The following is a 22,408-nucleotide window of genomic DNA, read 5'->3' as shown; positions in this document are numbered from 1 at the left end:
GAGTGGCTGAGAGGGTGGGGAGGGGGAGTCAGGGAGTGCTGGAGTGAGTGGGGGGGATGGTTGGTGGGCACCGCAAAGGGGGGGGCCTTGGTCGGTGAGAGGGGGCGATGAGGTGCGAGGGAGAGAGGGAGAGAGGGAGAGAGGGTGGGGTAGCAAGGGGTTCGGTGAGAGGAGGAGAGGGGGCGGTGAGGTGGCAAAGGAGGAGAGAAGAGAGGTGGTGAGTCTAGAGAGTGGGGGGTTGGTGAGTGAAAGAGGGAGAAGTGGGTGGGTTGGTCCGGTGGGGTGAGGTGAGAGAGGGGTGGGCTGGTCCGGTGGGGTGGGGTGAGAGAGGGGTGGGGTGAGAGAGGGGCGTGAGATTCACATCATGCATCACTTATCTGGTCATCCCAATGTTGTCACAAATCAAAGGAGCATATGAGGACATGACCTCTGTTCATCTAGTGATGGAGTTATGTGCTGGAGGAGAGCTCTTCGATCGAATCATTCAAAGGGGTCATTATAGTGAGAGAAAAGTAGCTCAACTTACTAGAACAAATTATGGGGGTTGTGGAAGCTTGCCATTCTTTAGGTGTAATGCATAGGGATTTGAAACCTGAGAACTTTATTTTCTCAAATAAAAATAAGGACTCTACGCTCAAGACCACCGATTTTGGATTGTCTATTTTTTTCCAACCAGCAGGTGAGATTTTTCATGATGTGGTGAGAAGTCCGTATTATGTGGCTCCTGAAGTTTTGCACAAGCACTATGGGCCCGAAGCAGATGTTTGGAGTGTCGGAGTCATACTCTACATTCTACCCAGTGGAGTTCCATCTTTTTGGGCAGAGACAGAGCATTAGATCTTTGAATAGGTTCTTAAGGGAGATCTAGATTTTGAGTCCGATCCCTAGCCTACCATCTCAGAGAGCGCAAAAGACTTGATCAGAAAGATGCTTGTCAGAAATCCACAGAGGCATTTCACAACCCATCAAGCTTTATGCCATCCATGGATTAGAGAAGACAGCGTGGCACTGGACAGACCTATAGATTCAGCTATCCTTTCATGAATGAAGCAGTTCATGGCTATGAATAAGATGAAGAAAATAGCTTTGAGGGTCATAGTAGAGAGGCTATCTGAAGAGGAAATAGTTGGGTTGAGGGAGATGTTCAAAATGATTGACGTCGATAATAGTGGTGCCATCACATTTGATGAGCTAAAAACTGGGTTGAGAAAGCTTGGTTCTAGTCTTATGGATACCGAAATCCAAACCCTGATGGAAGCTGCTGATGTGGACAACAATGGCACCATAGATTATGGAGAGTTCATTGTAGCTACTCTTATTCTTAACAAGATAGAGCGCAAAGAGAATCTTTTTGCTGCTTTTTCATATTTTGATAAGGATAATAGTGGGTATATTACGGTAGATGAGTTGCAGTAAGCCTGCATAGAATACAATATGGGTGATGTGTGTATTGATGAGATGATCGGGGAGGTGGATCAAGATAATGATGGGCAAATCGATTACAATGTGTTTGTGACCATGATGAGGAAAGGCAATGGCGGTGTAGGAAGGAAGACCATGTGTAACAGCTTAAGTTCAAGTATAAGTGGTGGAGAGAGCTGCGGGGGGTGGTGGGGTCATAGGGTGAGAGAGGGGGGGAGGGGTTATGGTGAGGAGAGGGAAGGGGCAGGTGGGGTCAATGAGAGCGAGAGAGGGGGGTGACAGTGAGTACTCGAGAGAGTGAAGGGGGGTGGGGCTAGGCGCACGAGAGAAGGGGGGGTCGGTGAGGAAGAGGGGGCTTGGTTAAGAGGGAGAGGGTGGTTGGTGAGAGAGGGGGCATGGGTGAGTGAGGAAGGGGGGCTGGTCGGTGAGTAAGAGAGAGAGACATACAAACAGACAAACAGACGAGGGGTGGGGGAGTGTGTGTTCTCGGTGAGGTGAGGGAGAGAGAGAGTGAGGGGGGTGGGGAGTGAAGGGAGGGGGTTGTCTATGGGATGCGAAGGGAGGGGGTGGTCAGTGGGGTGAGGGAGTGATGGGGTGAGGTAAGGAGGGGGTTGGTCAGTGGGGAGAGAGAGAGGGAGAGTGGTTGGTGGGGAGTGCGAGAGGGGGTGGTCGGTGAGGGGGGTGCGTGAGAGCTAGAGATGTTTTTTTCCCTTTTTGGGAAAGAAGAAACCAAAAAAAAATATGACAAGGGGGGTCTTTTTTCTTGTAATGGTGGAGGGAGAGAGGAGTGGGTATGCTCGGTGAGGGTGGGGTGGGGAGAGAGAGTGAGTCGAGAGAGAGATAGAGATAGAGAATGAGGGGAAGGGGTGGTCGGTGGGTGAGAGGGATAAGGGGGAGAGAAGTTTTGCCATTTTTTTTCCTTATAATGGAAAAAAAATACTAAGGGGGTATTGGGTTTTTTTGGTGGTGATACTGAGGCTTGAGCCCAAAAGCAAGTTAGAATGGAGTGTGTGAGGTGGTTGCTTTGTAAGTTGTGCGATAGGCCCACAATACACCCAAAAGGGGTTGATCCCATTGGTGAGAGTGCTCCTTGGCTACCCATAGCAGGGACTTGCACAAGACCTTGTTGGTGCTCTCCACTTACCCCCGTTAGCCCTAGGGTAGTATGCACAAGACCTCCGGTGGAAGATTTGATAACGTGCTAGCAGGGTATCTATGACTTCATTCACAAAATGTTTCCCTCTATCACTGATGATTTCTATGGGACACCCAAATCTGGTGAAGATGCTCTCATACTGGAACTTGGCCATTGTGAGAGTGGTGTTGTCCCGACTGGCTCTGGTCTCAGCCCATTTGGTCGCATAGTCGGTGGCCACCAAAATGTACTTGCACTCGGTGGGGTGGGACTTTGGGGTGATGGGGCCCACAAAATCAATGCCCCACTTCTCGAAGGGCTCCCAAGGTGGGGAAACATGGAGAGGCGAGCAGTGCCTACTATTGAGTTTGGGTCCAGACCTTTCACACATGTCACATTGTTGCACCCACTTTTGGTAGTCAAAGAACAAGGAGGGCCACCATAGACCAGACTACATGATCTTCCCAATGGTGACATGGCCATGCCAGTGACCTCCCACCTGGTTCAGAATGTGCATCCTCCATGATGAGGGGAACCTCATGAGGGTTGACACATCTCCTCAACACTTCACCCTTGCCCCTCTTGTACAACTATCCTACAATGACCTAATAAGGCATGCTCTTAAGTAAAAGCTTCCTCTTTGCCCTGGCATCGGCATTTTGGGGAAACCTAGATGTGCTCAACAACATCACAATGTCCTCATCCCAAGTAGGGGTGGCATCCACCACAAACAACATGCTGTCCCCCACGGGAGATCATCACAAATCCCATCTTTAGAGGCTGGTTCCCACTTGTGATTCTAGACAGATGATCGGCCATGACATGGTCCGCGGACCATAATCTCAAAGTCGAATTCTTGAAAGATAAGGAGCCATCTCTAGATCCTGCCGGGGCCACATGGGCTTTATTCAACAAATACTTCAAGGCTTGATGGTCCACGATCACCACAAAGTGATGCCCTAATAAATAGATCATCACAAATCCCATCTTCAGAGGCTGGCTCCCCACTTGTGATTCTAGACAGATGATCAGCCCCATGACATGGTCCGCAGACCATAATCTCAAAGTTGAATTCTTGAAAGATAAGGAGCCATCTCTAGATCCTGTCGGGGCCACATGGGCTTTATTCAACAAATACTTCAAGGCTTGATGGTCCATGATCACCACAAAGTGATGCCCTAATAAATAATGTCTGAATTTTTGAAATGAGTATACTATGGCCAAACCCTCCCGCTCTATGATGGAGTAGTTTCTCTCGGCCCGATTGAGCTACCTGCTTTCATAATGAATAGGCCTATCCATATTTAGTTCTACATCTAGCTACGCTAGCACTACTCCTACTGCTATTGCACTAGCATCCATGTGCACATGGACGATCAATTTGCCCCAATGGAAGGGAATATCCAAGTGGAGCAAGCGGTCGAGTTGAAAAAAAATATTTGCATACATTGGACGAGGTAGCCTGTATGCCCGAGAAATTCCTGCACACCTTGTAAGATTCCTCCTCAGCCTGAATACCTTTTACCTCAATCCCCTGTAATCATCTCCTGTTTCAGAATGCAAGAAAATATTGTTTTCCCTTGTTTTGGCCTAGAGAGAAGAAATATTCTAGAGAGAGATAATTCAATATTGAGATTTTTTGGATATAAAAATTCTCCTAATATCTAAGATATATTTCCTTGAAACAGAAGTTCAAAATAAATTCTCCAATGTGCATTAGGAATCAATTAAATATGTGAATTAAAGGCCTTAGCCTAAGGGTCCACATTTCAAAAAAAATTAGATTATGGTCCAATTAAGGTTCCTATGGGCCAATAGGCTTAATCCAAGTGTTGGGATGAGATAAATCCAAAGAATTAAAAAAAATACCCAAAAATGAGTAAATGCTCACATAAGATGAAGAGTTGACTGAGTACAAGGTTTATTAGTTAAAAATTAAGGTATATTAGTTAAAAAAATAAGATATTTAGGAGAAATGATAAATTTTTGACACCTTGGTAAGGAGGGGGAGCCCCATCAAGTAGGCACCTTTTTCTTCATCATTACTTGGTTTTTTTAATTCAAAAAAATGTGGAATCTATGATGGAATCCTTGGAATGGATTGGCTCCATAAGAATCAGGCTGACATTCACTGTCACAATGGAACCATCACTTTCCTTGATCTTCATGGGAATAAAGTTCAAGGAACTGGAATTTCTGGATCCGCAGTGCTGCAATTAGTCAAAGCTTATAAATTATTAAATATTGTTAAAGGGACTCAGAAAGAGACAAGCTATTTATGTCGTTAAGAATCCAGTAGACATAAAATGCAAGGCTAAAGAACCAGAGTGGTTAAGTGAGTATGCCGATGTGTTCCCAGAAGAGCTGAGTGAGATGCCTCCGACTCGCGAAGTAGATCATGAGATCGAGTTAACCTCGGAGCTCAGCTAGTAGCCCAGCATGCTTACAAAATTCCAATTCCAGAAGCCATAGAAATTAAGGAGCAGTTAAGACAACTGCTAGAGCAAGGATTCATCAGACCGAGTGTTACACCTTGGGGTGCACCCATTTTCTTTCAAAAGAAGAAAGATGGAATGTTAAGACTCTGTATTGACTACAAAGGATTGAATCAATTGACAATTAAGAATAAGTATCCTATCCCTAGGATCGATAAACTTTTGGATTGGTTAAGTGGAACCCAAATGTTCACAAAGATAGATCTCAAATCCGGGTACTACCAGATCAGAATCAAGGAACAAGACATCTCGAAGATAGCATTCAATACTTGCCATGGGCATTATGAGTTCACAGTCATGCCGTTTGGATTGACTAATGCCCCAGCGATGTTTAATCGTCTCATGCAGGATATTCTTAGAGAATACTTGGATGATTTTGTTCTTGTCTTCTTTGATGACATCTTGGTATACTCGAAGAATGTTGCAGATCATGAAGATCATGTGTGCAAGGTCCTGGAAATCCTAAGGAAGCATCAACTCTTTGCAAAAAAGAGCAAGTGTTCTTTCTCTATTGATGAGACCAGGTGGAATACTTGGGACTCATAGTGTCTAAAGATGGGATTTCTCCTAACCTAGCAAAAATTCAAGCAATCGTAGATTGGTTAGAGCCAAAGATAGTGAAAGAAGTCGGAGGATTCTTGGGATTAACCGGATGGTATAGAATCTTCATACCCAGGTATGCTCAGATAGCATCCCCTTTAACTAACCTTCCCAAGAAGAGTACCCTATTTCAGTGGACTGCTATGTGTCAGAGTGCCTTTGATAAGATGAAGACAGCCCTAGTATCCAACCATGTCCTTAAGTTGCCATAGTTTTCTAAACCTTTTAAGGTAGTTAGTGATGCCAGTGGTTTTGCCTTAGGCGGTGCCCTTATGCAGGAAGGTCATGCAGTAGTCTATGAATCCAGAAATCTCAGAACACATGAGAGAAATTATGATGTCCATGACTTGGAGTTACTCTCAGTAGTTTATGCTCTGAAGTTGTGGAGACATTATCTTTTGGGACAGAGATTCACCTTGATGAGACAGATTATCAAAGTCTGAAGTGGATCTTCACCCAAAGGGATCTCAACATGCGTAAAGAAGATGGATGCAGACCCTAGAGGAATTCAATTTTGAAATTAAATATCGGCTAGGGAAAGAAAATGTGGTAGCTAATGCGCTCAATAGAAAAGCCTCCTTGCTTGCAATAACATTGGTGTCAAATCCATTGATTAGTGAAGCAAGGAAGAGAATCATGCAGGACAAATTCTTTGCCCCTATTGCTACCCTTCTGATGCAAGAAAGCAAGAATCCTCAAGAAATGAGTTGAGTTCTTGGGTACAAATTGGATGAAGGATGCATGTATTATAATAATCGGCTATGCATTCCAAATGATGAGGGAATAAAGGGTAATATTATGAGAGAAGCCCATGATAGCCTAATAGTTGGACATCCAAGGTTCATAAAAACCTACATGTCTATTAAGAAAAGCTTCGTCTGGCCAAGACTCAAAAAGGATGTACTTGATCATGTGCGACAATGTCGTGTTAGAGAGTCAAGGCAGAGAGAGTCAAGATGCCAGGAAAGCTACAGTCCCTAGACATTCCACGAATGAAGTGGGAATGTATCAGTATGGATTTTGTCACTGGACTACCTTCAATACAATCATGTTACAACTCCATTTTTGTGGTAGTTGACAGACTAACCAAATTTGCCCATCTAATTCCAGTGAAAGAAACCTACACTGCAATGGATGTTGCCAGAGTTTTCCTCAAGGAGATCTTCAGATTGCATGGCTTACCCAGGAGGATAGTAAGTGACAGAGATCCTAAGTTCACATCAAGATTCTGGACTACATTCTTCGAAGCAGTAGGAAATTTCTTGGATCTCAAATAGCCTATCACCCCCAAGACAGATGGCCAGACTAAAAGAGTGAATCATATAATAGAAGATATCCTTCGGTCATGCTGTGGGGGCAGGGAACCCAAGAAGTGGTTAAGCCATTTGCACCTGGTTGAGTTTGCTTACAATGCTTCTTATCATCAAAGCATCAAGATGAGCCCTTTCAAAGCTCTGTATGGACAAGATTACCTTACACCATTAACTTGGTCAGACGCATTAATCAGGGTTGAGATGTCCAAACAGATGCTTGATGATATAGACCAGCAAATGCAATCAATCTGTAAAGATTGATGATATAGACCAGCAAATGCAATCAATCTGTAAAGATATTAAGGCTGCCCAGGATAGGCAAAAGCAGTATGCTGATAAAAAGAGATCAGAGAAATTATTTGAAGAATCAGATATGGTCGGATGATGATCAATGTGATGAAGACTAGAGTATGATCTTCAAGGGCATTCATAAGATATAGAAGATGCTTATGCTTACAAGAATCAAGTTGGCTATGATTCTTCCTATGAGATCACTCTCATAGCAATGATGATTGAATCCATAAAAGTGAAGTTGAATCTCAACTCAATCAAGGTGGCTATGAATCTTCCTATGAGGTTACTCTTAGCAATGGTGATTGAAACCCAATCGAGAGTGATCTCACAAACTCAATTGTTGAGGATAGTGATGAAGAGGATTTTGATGACATGCAAGCAAGAAGCAATGATTTTACCAAGCAACCTTCTTCAAGCATATATGGTGTACAAGGGCAAGGTTTCTCTCAAGCAAGGCCAACCGGAGACTTTTCATTTTCAAAATCAATGGATGAAAATGCCTATCAAAGGCCTTTATTAATTGAGATTAAAGACAAAGGACAATATACTTTTGAAGACATAAGGATTATGGAACATATGCAAAAGCAAGGCTTAGATTTTCCATTATGTATGGACTTTTGCATACAAGGTTGTTGGAATCAATGAAAGTGCAAGCTTTTCTCGAGTATATAATATCTACTCAAGTGAGTAGCCTATGGTATCTACTTAAGTGAGTAGTTTATGGTTCAAAAGAGGAGAGCCATTTGCACAAAGATTGTTTGCATTTGATGTGGTGAAGGAGTCACTTGCATGGAACTCAATGATTGGATTTATAATTGGGATGCCTATTTTCATGCCTTTCCTTGGGATGAGTTTGCCAAAGTGAAGAAAAAGACTTCTCATTTCAAAGGAAAGCTAGATCTTGGTGGTTGAAGGAAATGCACAACTCAAGTGAGTAGTTTATGGTTCAAAATAGGAGAGCCATTTGCACAAAGATTGTTTGCATTTGATGGTGAAGGAGTCACTTGCATATGGAACTCAAGGATTGGATTCATAATTGGGATGTCTATTTTCATGCCTTTCCTTGTGATGATGAGCTTGCCAAAGTGAAGAAAGTGACTTCTCATTTCAAAGGAAGAGCTAGATCTTGGTGGTTAAAGTGAATAATGTGACTTCTCAAAGTGAATAAAGTGAATAAAGGAAGAGCTAGATCTTGGTGGTTAAAGTGAATAAAGTGACTTCTCATTTCAAAGGAAGAGCTAGATAGTGCTTTAGAGATCGATGCATGGTATTCTCACATGAGGACTCTCTATCTAGCTATATGGAGAGATATTGGATCCTTAGGGGTCAACACACTTGCTAAAATTTTTGAAAAGAAAGTGATTATGAAACCATACACTCAAGTACAAGAAGTTTTGGACATTATCTCATGTACCGATTGTGTTCTGGCATGCATAGATCTTTTTTCTATGATAGAAAAATCCAGATGTGTTAATGTAGTGGCCCATTGTGAGCCAATGATGAGCTTTGTGATGGCTATAAATTTACAGCTTATTGATGATTGTGTGAATGAGCTTCTTTTACCTTCTTCAAAGACTCTTCACACTTAGCTTGGTGATGCATCGATTAATGATAGTTATGGAGGACAGTATACACATGTGGATTGGCACCAAGTTTCTTGTGGTGACTCATCTTTTCTTTAGGTTGATATGGAGTTATCCTCAAGAGATATTGATATGCATGAGATGATGGAGTTATCCTCAAGAGATATTGATATGCATGAGATGATGGAGTCCATATATGTTATAGAGGTGAATCGTTTTGCTTTAGGCACTACACCTTCTATTGATACATGTATCCATGGGTATGATGACTTTGCAGAAGAGATGGATACCTATGACATATGTGATACTCATAGTATGGACAACTTTATTTTTGATCCACCTATGGTGGGTGTTACACATGCATTGATTGGTGTGTGGACAGCCATACTAGGGATTCACTTATGGATGCTTTGAAAGATGGTCCGTGGGTATGATGCTTTTCCGAGTTCGGAGTGGAAAGTTTATGATTATGAGCTCTATGAGACAGCTTCATGCGTGGATGCCTTATCGGAGTCAAGTGATGAGGATCATGCTTATGATGGTCTTGAGGATTGTACCTTGGACACATGGGCAGATTACACATGTGGTGATGGTTATGCACACGATGATTTGACATGTATTGATTAGAGTGTTGTGCATTACAGTGATGCCTTACACACACCTATTGGAGATGCTTCTTGTTTCCGTAATGTGTATGGTGACTCTCCTTGTACAGCGGACATTGACAGGTGCTCCTCTAATTGCTTAGAGGAGGATGACATAGAGAGTGTCGTACCTATGGAGGGTTTGCCAGATTATCATTGTACTACCATCTATCATGAGGATGGGGACGATTACGATGAGCGGTCATGTGGATCATCATTTTGGTAGATTATTGGATGGAGCTTCCTTCAGTACATGTGGTTTTGCATGTGTGCATATGGACCACTGGTTCTTTAGACTTTCATTTGATCTAGGAGATTGTGTGATGATGGAGGATGCACAGCTACATCATCTTTTTGACCCGAACGAGATCATGTTCTACAGCTTGGGAGTTGATCCATGGAGTTTTCCATTGAATCCAAGAGGCTACAAGAACCTTTTGATGTTGATGTTGTTTGCACATTGACATTCAAGGGTTTCCATTTGATGTTGGCGGCGGTGACTCGGCTTATTATATATAGGATCGTGGACTATTGGCACCTGCTATGGTCCATGGCTCCATGTGTTGTGGGTTGGTTTTGGTTTGTTTTGCACGACCACCCTTCAATTTTGAGAACGAAATCATTGTAGGAGGGGATGGTTTGCAATGTAGGAAATTATGTGCACATGTGGGATGAGGGCCTAGGCACATGATATGGGGCCTAAAGGTCCTAGGAGTAAGTGACTATATAAGTCACTTATGGGAAAGTTTGTATACCTTTTTGATATCTTTGATACATGACCATATGGTTATCTCCTTGCCTTGAGCAAGCTTCCATGGTGAGCTGCTCCCTTCATGAGATTTTAGGATAGTGACCTACACCCTTGTTGTCTACTCCATGTGATGAGTGGGCCTCCTTCTTGCACAAGCAGATCATTGCTTGGGCATATAGGCTCAAAGGAAGTCTTGGAGGGTCCAAAGAAAGTGGTAGCGATCAAAAACCTAAAGTCACTAAACAATATTAAGGAACTGGGAAGATTCTTGGGATAGATTAAGTGACATAAATAGAATTTTTAGAGTTCTTGTAGGTGTGGCGTGCATGTTGTATGGACTCACTAAGAAGGATGCCTTGTTTGTATGGTCAATAGCTATGAAATTTTGACAAAAAGAGAAGCACACAGAATGATTTACTCCATTAACAAAAAGAGAAGCACACATAATGATTTACTCCATCAACAAGTTCTGCCACTACTTGCTTGTAAATGAGTTTATGCTTCATATAGACCATCAAGCCTTTCTTTTCATAATCCATAAGCCCAACCTAGCAGGTAAGCTCACAAGATGGATGCTACTTATGTAGGAGTTCACATTCAACATCTAACCATAATTTACTCACGGATTTCCTATCGTCGCATTGATAGATTCTAATAAAAAACTGGCAACAACAGGTGCGCAATACTAGCGTAGCATTGTTATCCAGGAGCAATTAGTATGATGAAATGCTAATGTTCATCATGAAAGGAGTTTTTTTGGACTGCATGTCTAGGGACCAGTGGAAAAAGTTAGCACTCTACAACATAAGCTATACAAAAGTGCAAGAGCCCTCTATGGGAATGGGAGTGGAAGCTTTTTTAGAATGCATGTCCAGGGACAAGCAAAACAATTTAGAACTCTTGAGCAGAAGCTATATGAAAGTGGCACGATCCCTCCACAAAATGGGAGTGGATCAAAGTGCTTGAACGATGTATCCCAGATCATGAAAAACAACCAAGATGTGCTCATAAAGGCACACCAAGGCACACCAAGGCACCTTGTGGCGACACTTCTCTGGTGACATCACTAGTAAAGGTTGTGCAGGCTAGACTTTAGTGCCAATAGTTCTCAAGGATGCTTAGAAACATGCTGAAGTGTGATATTTGTCAATGCTTAGGCCAACCGTCTACTTTCACATAAAATCCACAAAAAGTTCATACATGAAGATATGTAGAATGTTTTAAAGATAATCCATGTATGTTGTGCACATTAATCTTTGAAACATTCTTGACACATTGATAAAACCAAAAGGCTTTGCACTATATGTGTGAATCTTTTAATCATTCTTGATGCATTGGTTAAACCAAAAGGATTCACCCTATATGCACGTGCACCGCATATTTAGAGGCAAAAATAACACTTTTGATGAAATGGGGAAGCTTTTGCCTCCAATGTACTGGCATTTGGGCTAAAGAATGCACTTGTAGCCTTTGAGAGTGAATGGTGTAGGAAATCTTATGAAGGTGTTTGTGGATGATTTTAGTGTATATGGAAAGAAACTAGAACACCTACACCACCTCAAGTTTTGTTTGAAGAAGTGTAAGAAAAAGCACAACTAAGTCTAAACCCAACCAAGTGTGCTTGTGCTTTCATGAGTGGATCATTGCTTTTACATATATAAAATTGGTGCAAGAAATCTTTTACGAGTACCTCAAACTTTTAAGAAGGTGTTTGTGGATGATTTCATTATGGGGAAAGAAAGTAGAACACCTACACCACCTCAGGCTTTGTCTAGAGAAGTGCAGGCAAGCACGACTAAGTTTGTTCATGTTAGGACATATAGGCTCAAAGGAAATCTAGCCAATTTAAAACTCAAAGTCACAAAAAATATTAAGGAATTGGGAGGATTCTTCGGATAGATTAAGTGGCACAAATAGATTTTTTAGATTTCTAGTAGATGTGGTGTACGTGCGCTGTATGGAATCACCAAGAAGGATGCCTTGTTTGTATGATCCATAGCCTGTGAAACTTCTTTTGAGAACTTAAAAAAGATGTGCAACCCCAATTTTGATTCCACCAAATTGGACCAAGATTTTCCAAGTGTTTGTAGATGCATTTAATGTGGCCTTTGGAAGCGTGTTGATGGTGGCAAGAAGCTGAGGGGGGATAGTTCCAACCTATCTACTATGCTAACTGAAGACTATCCATAGTAAAGAGAAACTAGCACTCGAAATGATTTACTCCATCAACAAGTTCTACCACTACTTGCTTGAAAATGAGTTTATGTTTCATATAGATCATCAAGCCTTTATTTTCATAATCCATAAGCCCAACCTAGCATGCAAGCTCACAAGATGGATGCTACTAATGTAGGAGTTCACATTCAGCATCTGACCAGAATGCACTCATGGATTTCCTACTACCACGCGGACAAATTCTGGCGACGAACTGGCAGAAGGTGTGCAATACTAGATATAGCACTATTATCCATTAAGGAGCAATTAGTATGATGAAATGCTACTGTTCATCATGGAAGGAGCTTTTTTGGATTGCATGTCTAGGGACTAGTGGAAAAAGTTAGCACTCTACAGCATAAGCTATACAAAAGTGGCACGAGCCCTCTACAAGAATGGGAGTGGAAGCTTTTTTAGAATGCATGTCTAGGGGACGAGTGAAAAAATATAGCACTTGACTCTATCTTCTCCCTTTTCAATATTTTAGCTCTTTATCTTTAGTAGATAAGACTCATGCTTGCCCAGGTGCTCATGGGTTTCTAGAGGTCGATGCTTCAGTTACTTGGTTGGTAGTTGTTCTCCTCACTTGCTTTTCACCATAGTACATCACATCTACCTCTCCATTTCTTAATATTTCATCTCTCTCCATCTAGCATTTTCCATAATTCAGGACTGTTCCCCTCGGGAATACCCAATGGGATATTTATTGGTAAATTTATCAAAGATATAAGGGCTCTAACACTTCGGTTTTCTCACTCCACACCTTTGCACGGTGTGTAGGTTTCCACTACAGTGTTGCATCATTCAAGGCTTCTCCAATAATAGTTGTGCTACCCCCCCGTTTCTTGGAGTCTACACCCTAGTGAAGTCACGAGCTTCTAGTGCTACACATTATTTATTAAACGACACAAAAGCTAAATCAACTTCCCATCATGTAGTTCATTTATTGTTGGGAACTCATCTTTGGTCGATGTAGATGCTTAATCCTCCTTAGTTGTGTTGAAACTGCAATGTTGTGAAGCCTATACGCTCAAATTGTGACATTATGTGATTTATAGAGTTTACCCAAATTGTGATCATCCATTGCCTTTGGCATTCCGGACACGTGTCATACTTACTAATCATAAGAATTGCTATTTTTAATTAGTGATTTGATCCCAACTAGTTTTGATATGTGATCCAATCTCAACCAGCCTTGATCCTTGATGGGTGAGAAGATGAATCCTTGTTGTCGTCAGCTTTGACCATTATTTGGCTCCCACCTAAACTTGCTATTTTAGGTTGTAAGTGTGTGGCGTAACCCCTTGATCTTTCTAGAGCATTGACTGACTGGGACAATACTAAGCTGTTTCTCTCATTGTCTTTGTCTCTATTTGTTTGTCTGTCTCTCTTATGACATTTTGTAAGCATGACAATGGTTTTGCCTTGTAGTGGAGGATAAAAGAAGAATGAGGTGTAAGAGGAAGGGTCATAATAGAGAGGAGGATCCATCACTACACACACACACACACACACACTCTCTCTCTCTCTCTCTCTCTAAGGCTGCATGATACACACACACACACACACTTTGTGTCTCGTAAAGGCTTGCACAACGGCATTAGGCGTGACAACAAGAGGTTTAATATACTAAATCTTAGGCATGAACACAAACATGCATGCACTTGAGCTCACACATTCGAGCAAGATCGAAGCATTCGTGGCAAAAAGGACTTCATCCACTTCACAAACAAAGGGTGGACACGTGTTATATCATTTGCCTTTACTAATCAGATGTTGGCCAAGTAGTAGAGTGAGGTAGCTTTTTGAGGTAAAGATCAGGGTGAATGCCCGTTTGGGTCCCATTCACCAATCAGATGTTGGCCAAGTAGTAGAGTGAGGTAGCTTTTGGAGGTAAAGATCAAGGTGAATGCCCGTTTGGGTCCCATTTTCTTAATGTTCGCTTAGTGTCCAGGGGTTTCTTGTTGGTCACACTTTTTGTTCACCATGGCTGTTGATTAGACTACCAAATCATTTTTGCATTGGGAGTTTGCTTGTGAATGTGAGATTTCCATTGACACTCCAAAGGACATTTGGCTTGGGTTAAAAAAAAAAAAAGAGCTGCCTTCAAACTTTTACAAGAAGAAAAGAGGCAGAACATTCTAGATATGTGATATTCGACGAGTGAAGCCGACTTCGGTGGAATACGTTTTTGGCGGTGCTGCGTGATAATTCCCGCTGCCTCATGTTGAAGAGGGAGGCGGTACGCAACGAAAGCAGCGGCGGCAGTAGCAGCAGCAGCGGTGGCCCCCCTCGCAGCGACAGTAGCGGCACGAACGGTAGCAATAGTAAGAGTAGCAGCGACGGGGGCCTCGGCCGCGAGCTCATAAGTGGCGGCTCTTCCTCGGTGCGGGCGTGGTGCGCGGCCGTGATGGCGTCTTCTTCCAACATCTGGGTGCTTCTGGGGCTTGGCATCGCCGGCCTTATCCTCCTCAACCGCTCCCGCAAGAAGCAAATCAGCAAGGACTTCGGCGCTTTCATCAAGCACCTGGAGCTCCTCCCCCCGCCGCAGCCTGCACCTCCCATCGCTCCCCATCCCCTCAGCAACCTCACCTTCGCTGTCAAAGACATGTAAGTGCTTCTCTATCTCCATCATTTGAGTTCTAGATTATGATTTCACCTCTTTGTTTGGGAAAGCTATGCTTTTCCATCGCCAAAAAATGCCCTCAGATAACTTTGCCTCTATGGGAAAGGCACACAGGGTTTCACCTACCTTTGTTTCGAAGTGCATGCATTTCAACTTACATAAAGCTAGGTTAGGGTTCCGTGAGATTCATCTCGATACATTTCTCTCAGATGGCAATAGGATTTTACCTACATGGCAAAAGACTTTCTAGGGTTTCAGCTTATGTGTCGAAATACATGTATTTTAACCCACATAAATTATAGGCTACAGTTTGCAAAAGGTATGCTTTTTCATTCCAATATAGCTGGGTTGGGATTTTGCCCCTGCAGTGAAGGGACATACACGCCCTTCTTCCCTTTGAACAAGAGACTTTTCAAGAAACCTCAATCTGTCTACTTTCTTTCTTTTTGTAGTTTTGATGTGGAAGGATTTGTCACTGGCTTTGGTAATCCTGACTGGGAAAGGACACATGAACCTGCCTCACGCACTGCACCAGCCATCACAGCTCTAGTTCAAGCAGGAGCCACCTGTGTTGGCAAGACCCATATGGATGAGATGGCCTACAGGTACTAGATACCCCTTTTCAGACTTGCATTCAAGTAGTTGTCTTGACAGTTCCATTCAATGGTAATCCACCTTTCTTTGTTGACAGCATCAATGGGGAAAATAAGCATTATGGAACTCCAGTTAATCCAGCCGCAACCTCCAGAGTGCCTGGAGGTTCTTCCAGTGGATCTGCTGTCGCCGTTGCAGCAGGGTTGGTGGACTTTGCTCTTGGTAAGGTTCAAATTTTGATTTCTATTAATGGGAAGTAGCATTTAGTTGGTAAAGCAGACGTTATAGTCTCTCAGGAGGTAGTATCAAATGCTTGCTGAATTTAATCAGCTGTAATGGAGTGCTATTAAATATCAATATAATTTTTGCTAGTGAAAGCAACTTGTGCTCCAAATAGCAGATGTTCGGGTTACTTAGCTCAGTGGTTCAAGGTTATTTATGGTTAAAATTGTCACTTGTTGAATGCATATTGGTAATTCATTCCTCTATAGCTCAAGGGCGAGTTTGATAATTGTTCCCATTTAGAATTAGAGGCCGACTTCCAGCTCCACCTATGGATGCATGTGCATCATGTGCTTGCTCTGCCTGGCATTCTCTTTGTGGGAAAGCTGATTGTAATAATTCAAGCAGCTGGATCTGAAGCATCTGATCCTTTTGTAGACTAGGCCCATGTGTGATATTTATCCTCCCCAGGATGGTGCATGGCGCCCTTCTGTAACCAACCCATCTGGATTGTTTTAAGGAATTAAACTCAACTATTAAACACGTATTAAGATGAGATGACCATTTCAACATTCACATATCAACAAAGGAAATAACAAAATGAGATAAAAGACACCACACTGCACCCCCCCCCCCCCGCCCCCTTCTCTTAGGTAACGAGATTATATATATTATTGAGGAGTTTTCAAGTACAAGCAGTGGGGTGTTCTGGACGACCACCAGATTCCGACATGAACATAAAAGCAAACATAAAAGCAGTTTGAGGACGAGTGCTCTTCTTTGATCGCAACCCATCACTCCATGGAGTAGGTGACACAACATCCATGCTGAAACCGGCCTCTGGTAGAAACCAAAGTGCGGTAGACTAGCAGTCACCCTTCCACTTGTAGTCCAGATATGAAAACAAATTTGATTGGAGCTAGAGTGCCCCAAATCTGAAATAAAACTGACACCTGTTGGCCCCAAAGCTTGGCGCCCCTTGCGGTATTTCTTTATTCAATTTCAAAAATATATAAGGCTGAGTACAACAAAACCAGCCAAGAGAATACACCTGTATGTCCGATCTGGCAGCCCACAATACCTCTTATCACAGAGGATTCACACACACAGATCTGTGTCTCAAAGCAACACTCTGTGCTTCCCTCTGATCACCCAAGACCATTCAGCAGGACAGCCTTGAGCATACATCTGGCATATCTCATGCACATGATTCCACAACTCAGCACAAACATACATTCACTGTCCAATCTCTGTTTCCACCCTTTTCAATCTGCCATACCCCTCCTCTCACAAGGGGCCAGAAGCACAACTCTGCAGCAGACATAAGCCAATGGAAAGAAAGACAGATGAACAAGTTCAGAGCTTACCAAGTTAGTGCGTGATTCTGCACCCGTGGAACAGTTCGTACCAGTCTGCACTGTGTGTACTCTTTCCCCTGCAATCACTTGACTACTGCACCAACCAAGCTCTGGAAAAGCTCTGCGTGCAACTGAAGATGCTGTACCCGTCTGTACAGGGCAGTAATTCAGCACTGTACCTGTCCGTACAGCCTCTGCACACCTGATTGAATCCGTACAGAACTGTACGGACTGTGCTACTGTCGCCTGAGTCTATTGATGCGCCTGCTGTACCCGATTGTACCTGATGGTATAGTTCTGTACCTGCAGCACAGCCGCATGTCAGCAGTCGTATAGCCACCTGTACCTGCTGTACAGCCTCTGTCAGTATCCATAGCACCGCCTGTACCTGCTCAGCCTCTGTCAGTGCTGCCTGTACCAGCAGAGCCTGTAGCAGAGAGAAAACAGCCGCCTGACCTGCAGCAGCCGTACACAGTACCTGTTGTCGTACAACTCTGTACGGCTTGCACACGTGGGCTGTACGGGTAGGTTTGCACAGAAAACAGCAGCAAAAATCACAGCCAGCAGTCGACCAGCTTCTTTTCTCCTTCTCCACGCTTGAGCCTACACGACTCCCCAAAAGCTAGAGAGAGAGAGAGAGAGAAGTGAGAGAGGCATGCAACTCCAAAAGTGGAGTGGCCTCTCTCCAAAAATGTCCTAGGGCCCCAACTTTAATAAACATTAAAGTTCCCTTGGGGCCACTAAGGCCTAGGGGCAACCATACATAAAACATTAAAATATTAATGTTCTAGTTCCCCCCTTCACACCTGGAGATGTCCATACATCATTCTCTCTGTCCGGGCACCCCAAATGTGAATCATTTAATATTTTTGCTCAGCAACCACCATGCCCACACTTGTGTTGTTCCATTTTCATAGGGTCATTGTAGGCATATGCTCACTTATGGTAGTGCTATGTGTGGTAGTGCTATGTGTGAACAGGGCTTAACCAAGGGCACTTTTTTCCATGTGATTTTTCCCCTTGGACATCAAGTGTGAAAGGACACTCTAACATATAATATTTTGTACTTCTATATTATATGGATGTGGCACACATGCAAGAGTTGACTTGCATTTTGTGGATACCACACTTTTGGCTCTCTCTCTCTCATTTCTGTGCGTGAGCTTCTCTACCCTGCACCTAACCCTAATGTGCAGGTTTGTGTGTAATGTGCAGGTTTGTGTGTGTGAGTGTGTGAGTCCAACACCCAACATTTGGTATTAGAGCAGGGAGCTGCCTGTGGATTTTTGCCCCGGACATCTTCACCAAGGCATTACCACGTCCGAAATTCGAAGCATTCCGCACTGCTTTGAATTTGTTTCCTTTTGGTGGATGATGTACAGTGATCACATATCACTCCAGGGGGGTTTGTTGGGTTTTATGCTGTGTATGCACCAAGGGGAGTGCTAGTGATCATTAGTAGGTTACTGGGGCACTTTTTACTTCAGTTAGTGGAGGTTTTTTCCCCGGTTTTAGCTTAGTTTCACTTATAATGGTTTATAAGTGATTTGGTCCACATGACACACTTTATGGCCGGACCATGTGAACACAACTTTTAGGTCACATATTTTATGTGGCTATTGTACTTCATTTTATCAACACTCAATACATGAGCAGTCGTGTTCCTCTCTCGGACTAAAATAATCAAACTCTGCATCTTTGCTTCATAGGTGGCATCATCATCTTCAAATTTTGGCATATCGGAAGTAAATCTTGCTCGCTTTCCTCATCTTCTTCAAAGTAGTCGTCCTCTTCTGAAGATAAATCCTTCATTTCTGCACTAGTTCCCTAGAAGATGCCTCCTTGCTTCACGTGGAGGAAATCTCCTTGAAACTTAACCCAGTTTGTGTTGTGGGATACAAGAGCCTTGGCCCCCTTTTTATACAAGTTTGGGGGTGAAAAGCATTTTCTCCCCTTAAAAAAAAAAAAACTACTACAAGTGCTTTTCAATTTATTAAAAAAAAGAAGACACTTCGAAAGCTTTTCTCTTTCTTCTTAAAAAAAAAAAAAAAGATAACACGGCGTAGCGTTTTTTTTTGAATGATGCGTTTGTTTCTTGGCGCTTTTTCTCCATTGCTTTTTTTTCTTTTGCGTTTAGCTGCTGCCCGACGCCTTCGCATTTTGAGTATGCGCCAACTCGCCCACGTGGCAGCGCCTGCATCAGCCGTCTCATGTGCGCCTGCTTGCCATCGCCTGTAGCCAACCACACGTGCGCCTATCTCATCGCCCGCAGCCAGCCACACGTGCGCTTGTCATCGCTTGCGGCCAGCCACACGTGCGCTTGTCATCGCTTGCGGCCAGCCACACGACAGTGCTTGAGCCTTGTAGTCCAGCTAGACTGTGCCACGCGTCAGTTGCCTGTGCCACGTCAGCTGCATGTATCTGTGCCACGTGGTAGTGCCACATCACTTGCTGCGTTGGCTACGCTTGCAAGGCTGACCCACAAGTTGCCTCAGCTGCTGCTCTTGCAACAAGGTAAGAGAAAGACCAAAAAAATACATGCACATGAACAAACATATGAGCATGCACACACATATACACACACACACACACACCAAACATGTATCTGCATCCACACACGTGTACAAACTTACACATGCACATACAGAATTAAACATGATCAGTGAATGTTAAACATGCTTAAACATAATCACAGTGCTTAAGAAAAGAGGTAAAATACTCTGTCTTGTAACACTGTCTCATGTGAAGTAAATGGTCTCAAGGCTTCATGATCTCTAGTAGGTAAAGCCCCAAGCATCTCTCAAGCGAAAGTGACCCCTTAGATATACAGAGTGCACAATCTCCATTGTCTTTTCTACATATGCGAATCTCATGTTTCTTAGTCCCGTTGATGAGGCATTGAAGACTATGACCTTTATTTTTCCAAGGTTAACGGTGAGGTCCCTCCCTCTACTCACAAAAAGCTTGCAATGCCTCCAGGTGCTTCTGTAGCCCCTCTTTGGAGCTAGACATCAGCACACCGTCATCTGCATAGAGTAGGATAGGCACCTACATGTCTCCAAGTGTGACATAGTGGAAGCTTTCATGCCTTAATCACAGTCCTTAAGCACCATGTAGGAACATTAACTCAAAACTTATGAGAGAGAGAGAGAGAGAGAGAGAGAGAGAGAGAGAGAGAGAGAGAGAGAGAGATGGACAAGTTTTCTAGTATAATGTATTATGTACATAGAAAAAGGTTACATCTATGCTTGGCCGTAGGCCTTCTCAAAAGGGCTACTGACTACTTATTGTCACAAAATTCTTCATTGCTCCAGTTTTCTACTGTTCATGTGTGGCATATGGAGCCTGACATGACATACATGTATGGCTTGTAGAGCCTGACATGGTGTGTTTGTATGGCATATGGAGCTTGACATGATAGTACATGTATGGCTCGTGGAGCCTAACATGATGTGATTTCTCGGGACTCGCTATCTTGGTGATTATCTGTATTTATGTTTTGGGAAGATTCCGGAAGGATCATGTCTTGAACACTTTACTTGATAAAATTGAGCAGATAGTCTAGCTGCACTCATGTGTATGCATGACTTTGATTTTATATTTGGATGACTTGACTTGTTTGCCTAGACAATGTCTGAGATTACTGCCTGTGTTGTCCATGGGGCCGGGGTCGCCTAAGCACCTTGTGGGCGTGTATGTGCACACCTGTTTGGGATTGACAGGTGGTCTACATGTGTTTTAGCAAGAGGCTTTTATAGTGGCAATATCAGCCAGTAAATGGTGTAGAACATGTGCCTGTGAATAGCTTAGATGGATATAACAACGTGAATATGGGAGGATCCCTTTTAAAATTGAGCAGACAGTCTAGCTGCACTCATGTGTATGCATGACTTTGATTTTATATTTGGATGACTTGTCTTGTTTGCGTGGACAATGCCTGAGATTACTACCTCTGTTGTCCATGGGGCCGGGGACGCCTAAGCACCTTGTGGACGTGTATGTGTACACTTGTTTGGGATTGACAGGTGGTCTACATGTGTTTTAGCAAAAGGCTTTTACAATGGCAATATCAGCCAGCAAATGGTGTAGAACATGTGCCTGTGAATAGCTTAGATGGATATAACAACGTGAATATGGGAGGACCCCTTTTGTAGTGATGCAAGGGAACTTGCTGACTGCTCCTAGGAGCTGGGTGAGTGCCCATGACCAACTAAAAAAGAGAGAAATAGATAAAACCTCATAAATAGGCAATACCTCAAATACATTGAGATGCACAATTTCTAACAGCAGTAAGTGTCTCTCAAAACTCAATTCACAGCTTTATGATTTCACATACTAATATTTATTGGTGCAGGTCCACACTCACTTATAAGTGAGCATACAACTTATAAGTTGTACACATTGGGCAGGACTATGTGGCGGCCAAAAGACGGGCACTGGACATGATTTGGGCAAATTTGCTTGTAGGCGCCCCATCCTGGACCTAAACATGTTTGAGATATTATTGGAGGACAAGCTCTATTACTGGAGGAAACTCGACTTTGGGCTGAGCGCATGCTTTCCTAGTGCATGGAGTAGCTTGGCAAGTGATGTGAGCGGCATGCAGCCCGAATAGATGTTATGAGAGGGCATGCAGCCCAGGCAATTGATATGAGGGGGCATGCAGCCCGAGGGAAACGAGCTGATGATGAAGGGTTTTCAGCTCATATGAGAGATGCAGAAGATCTAAATGCATTGTCGGTGATATCTCCACCTTCTAGATATGTTCTTGCTCCCCGAGTTCCTGTTAGAAGTCATCTCCTGTCTAGTTTTATACACCAGGGTCTTTGTTGTGGGTGTGCCCGCCCTTATGAGGTGTTTTCCCATTTTTCCCCACTCTCCGTATTTTTCCCCTATTTTTTTCCCATTTTTCTGAGGCTTGGGAGGGCTGCCAGGTGATGCCAGGAGCACTCTGAAGCTGGCCGACTGGATCTACATCAGTCGTGGGCTATCAGAGTGCTGGCCGACTTGTTCTGTCTAGGCGGAGGCATCTGTAGTTGGCCGACTGCTATTTTCAGCAGTCGTGGACATATTCCTCAGTCGTGGGCTTTCCTGATGCTGGCCGACTGCCCTCTAGGGGAGTATATATAGGTCCTCAGTCCCCATGCCTTATTTGTA

The 22,408-nt window shown here is 43.3% G+C and overlaps 1 protein-coding gene and 1 pseudogene across 2 annotated transcripts in view; both read left to right on the top strand.

The window, feature by feature from the left end:
- Positions 1 to 558: 558 nt before the first annotated feature.
- LOC147636816 (calcium-dependent protein kinase 4-like) lies at positions 559 to 1,701 on the top strand (annotated as a pseudogene).
- Positions 1,702 to 14,590: 12,889 nt separating this feature from the next.
- Positions 14,591 to 22,408, top strand: part of LOC147636815 (translocon at the outer membrane of chloroplasts 64-like) — a 49,661-nt gene continuing 41,843 nt past the window's right edge. The window contains exons 1-3 of one of the 2 annotated variants that reach the window (XM_086800376.1): positions 14,591 to 15,061; positions 15,530 to 15,682; positions 15,769 to 15,893. In XM_086800376.1, the coding sequence (XP_086656502.1) occupies positions 14,676 to 15,061; positions 15,530 to 15,682; positions 15,769 to 15,893 (664 nt within the window). In that variant the 5' untranslated portion in view covers positions 14,591 to 14,675. The remainder of the gene's footprint in view (positions 15,062 to 15,529; positions 15,683 to 15,768; positions 15,894 to 22,408) is intronic. The other variant, XM_086800375.1, reaches the window with a different exon arrangement.

The sequence above is a fragment of the Cibotium barometz genome, chromosome 7 (genome assembly GCF_041138505.1).
Source record: "Cibotium barometz isolate CiBa-2024 chromosome 7, ASM4113850v1, whole genome shotgun sequence".
Classification (NCBI taxonomy): domain Eukaryota; kingdom Viridiplantae; phylum Streptophyta; class Polypodiopsida; order Cyatheales; family Cibotiaceae; genus Cibotium; species Cibotium barometz.
This window is presented reverse-complemented; position numbering and strand designations above follow the sequence as displayed.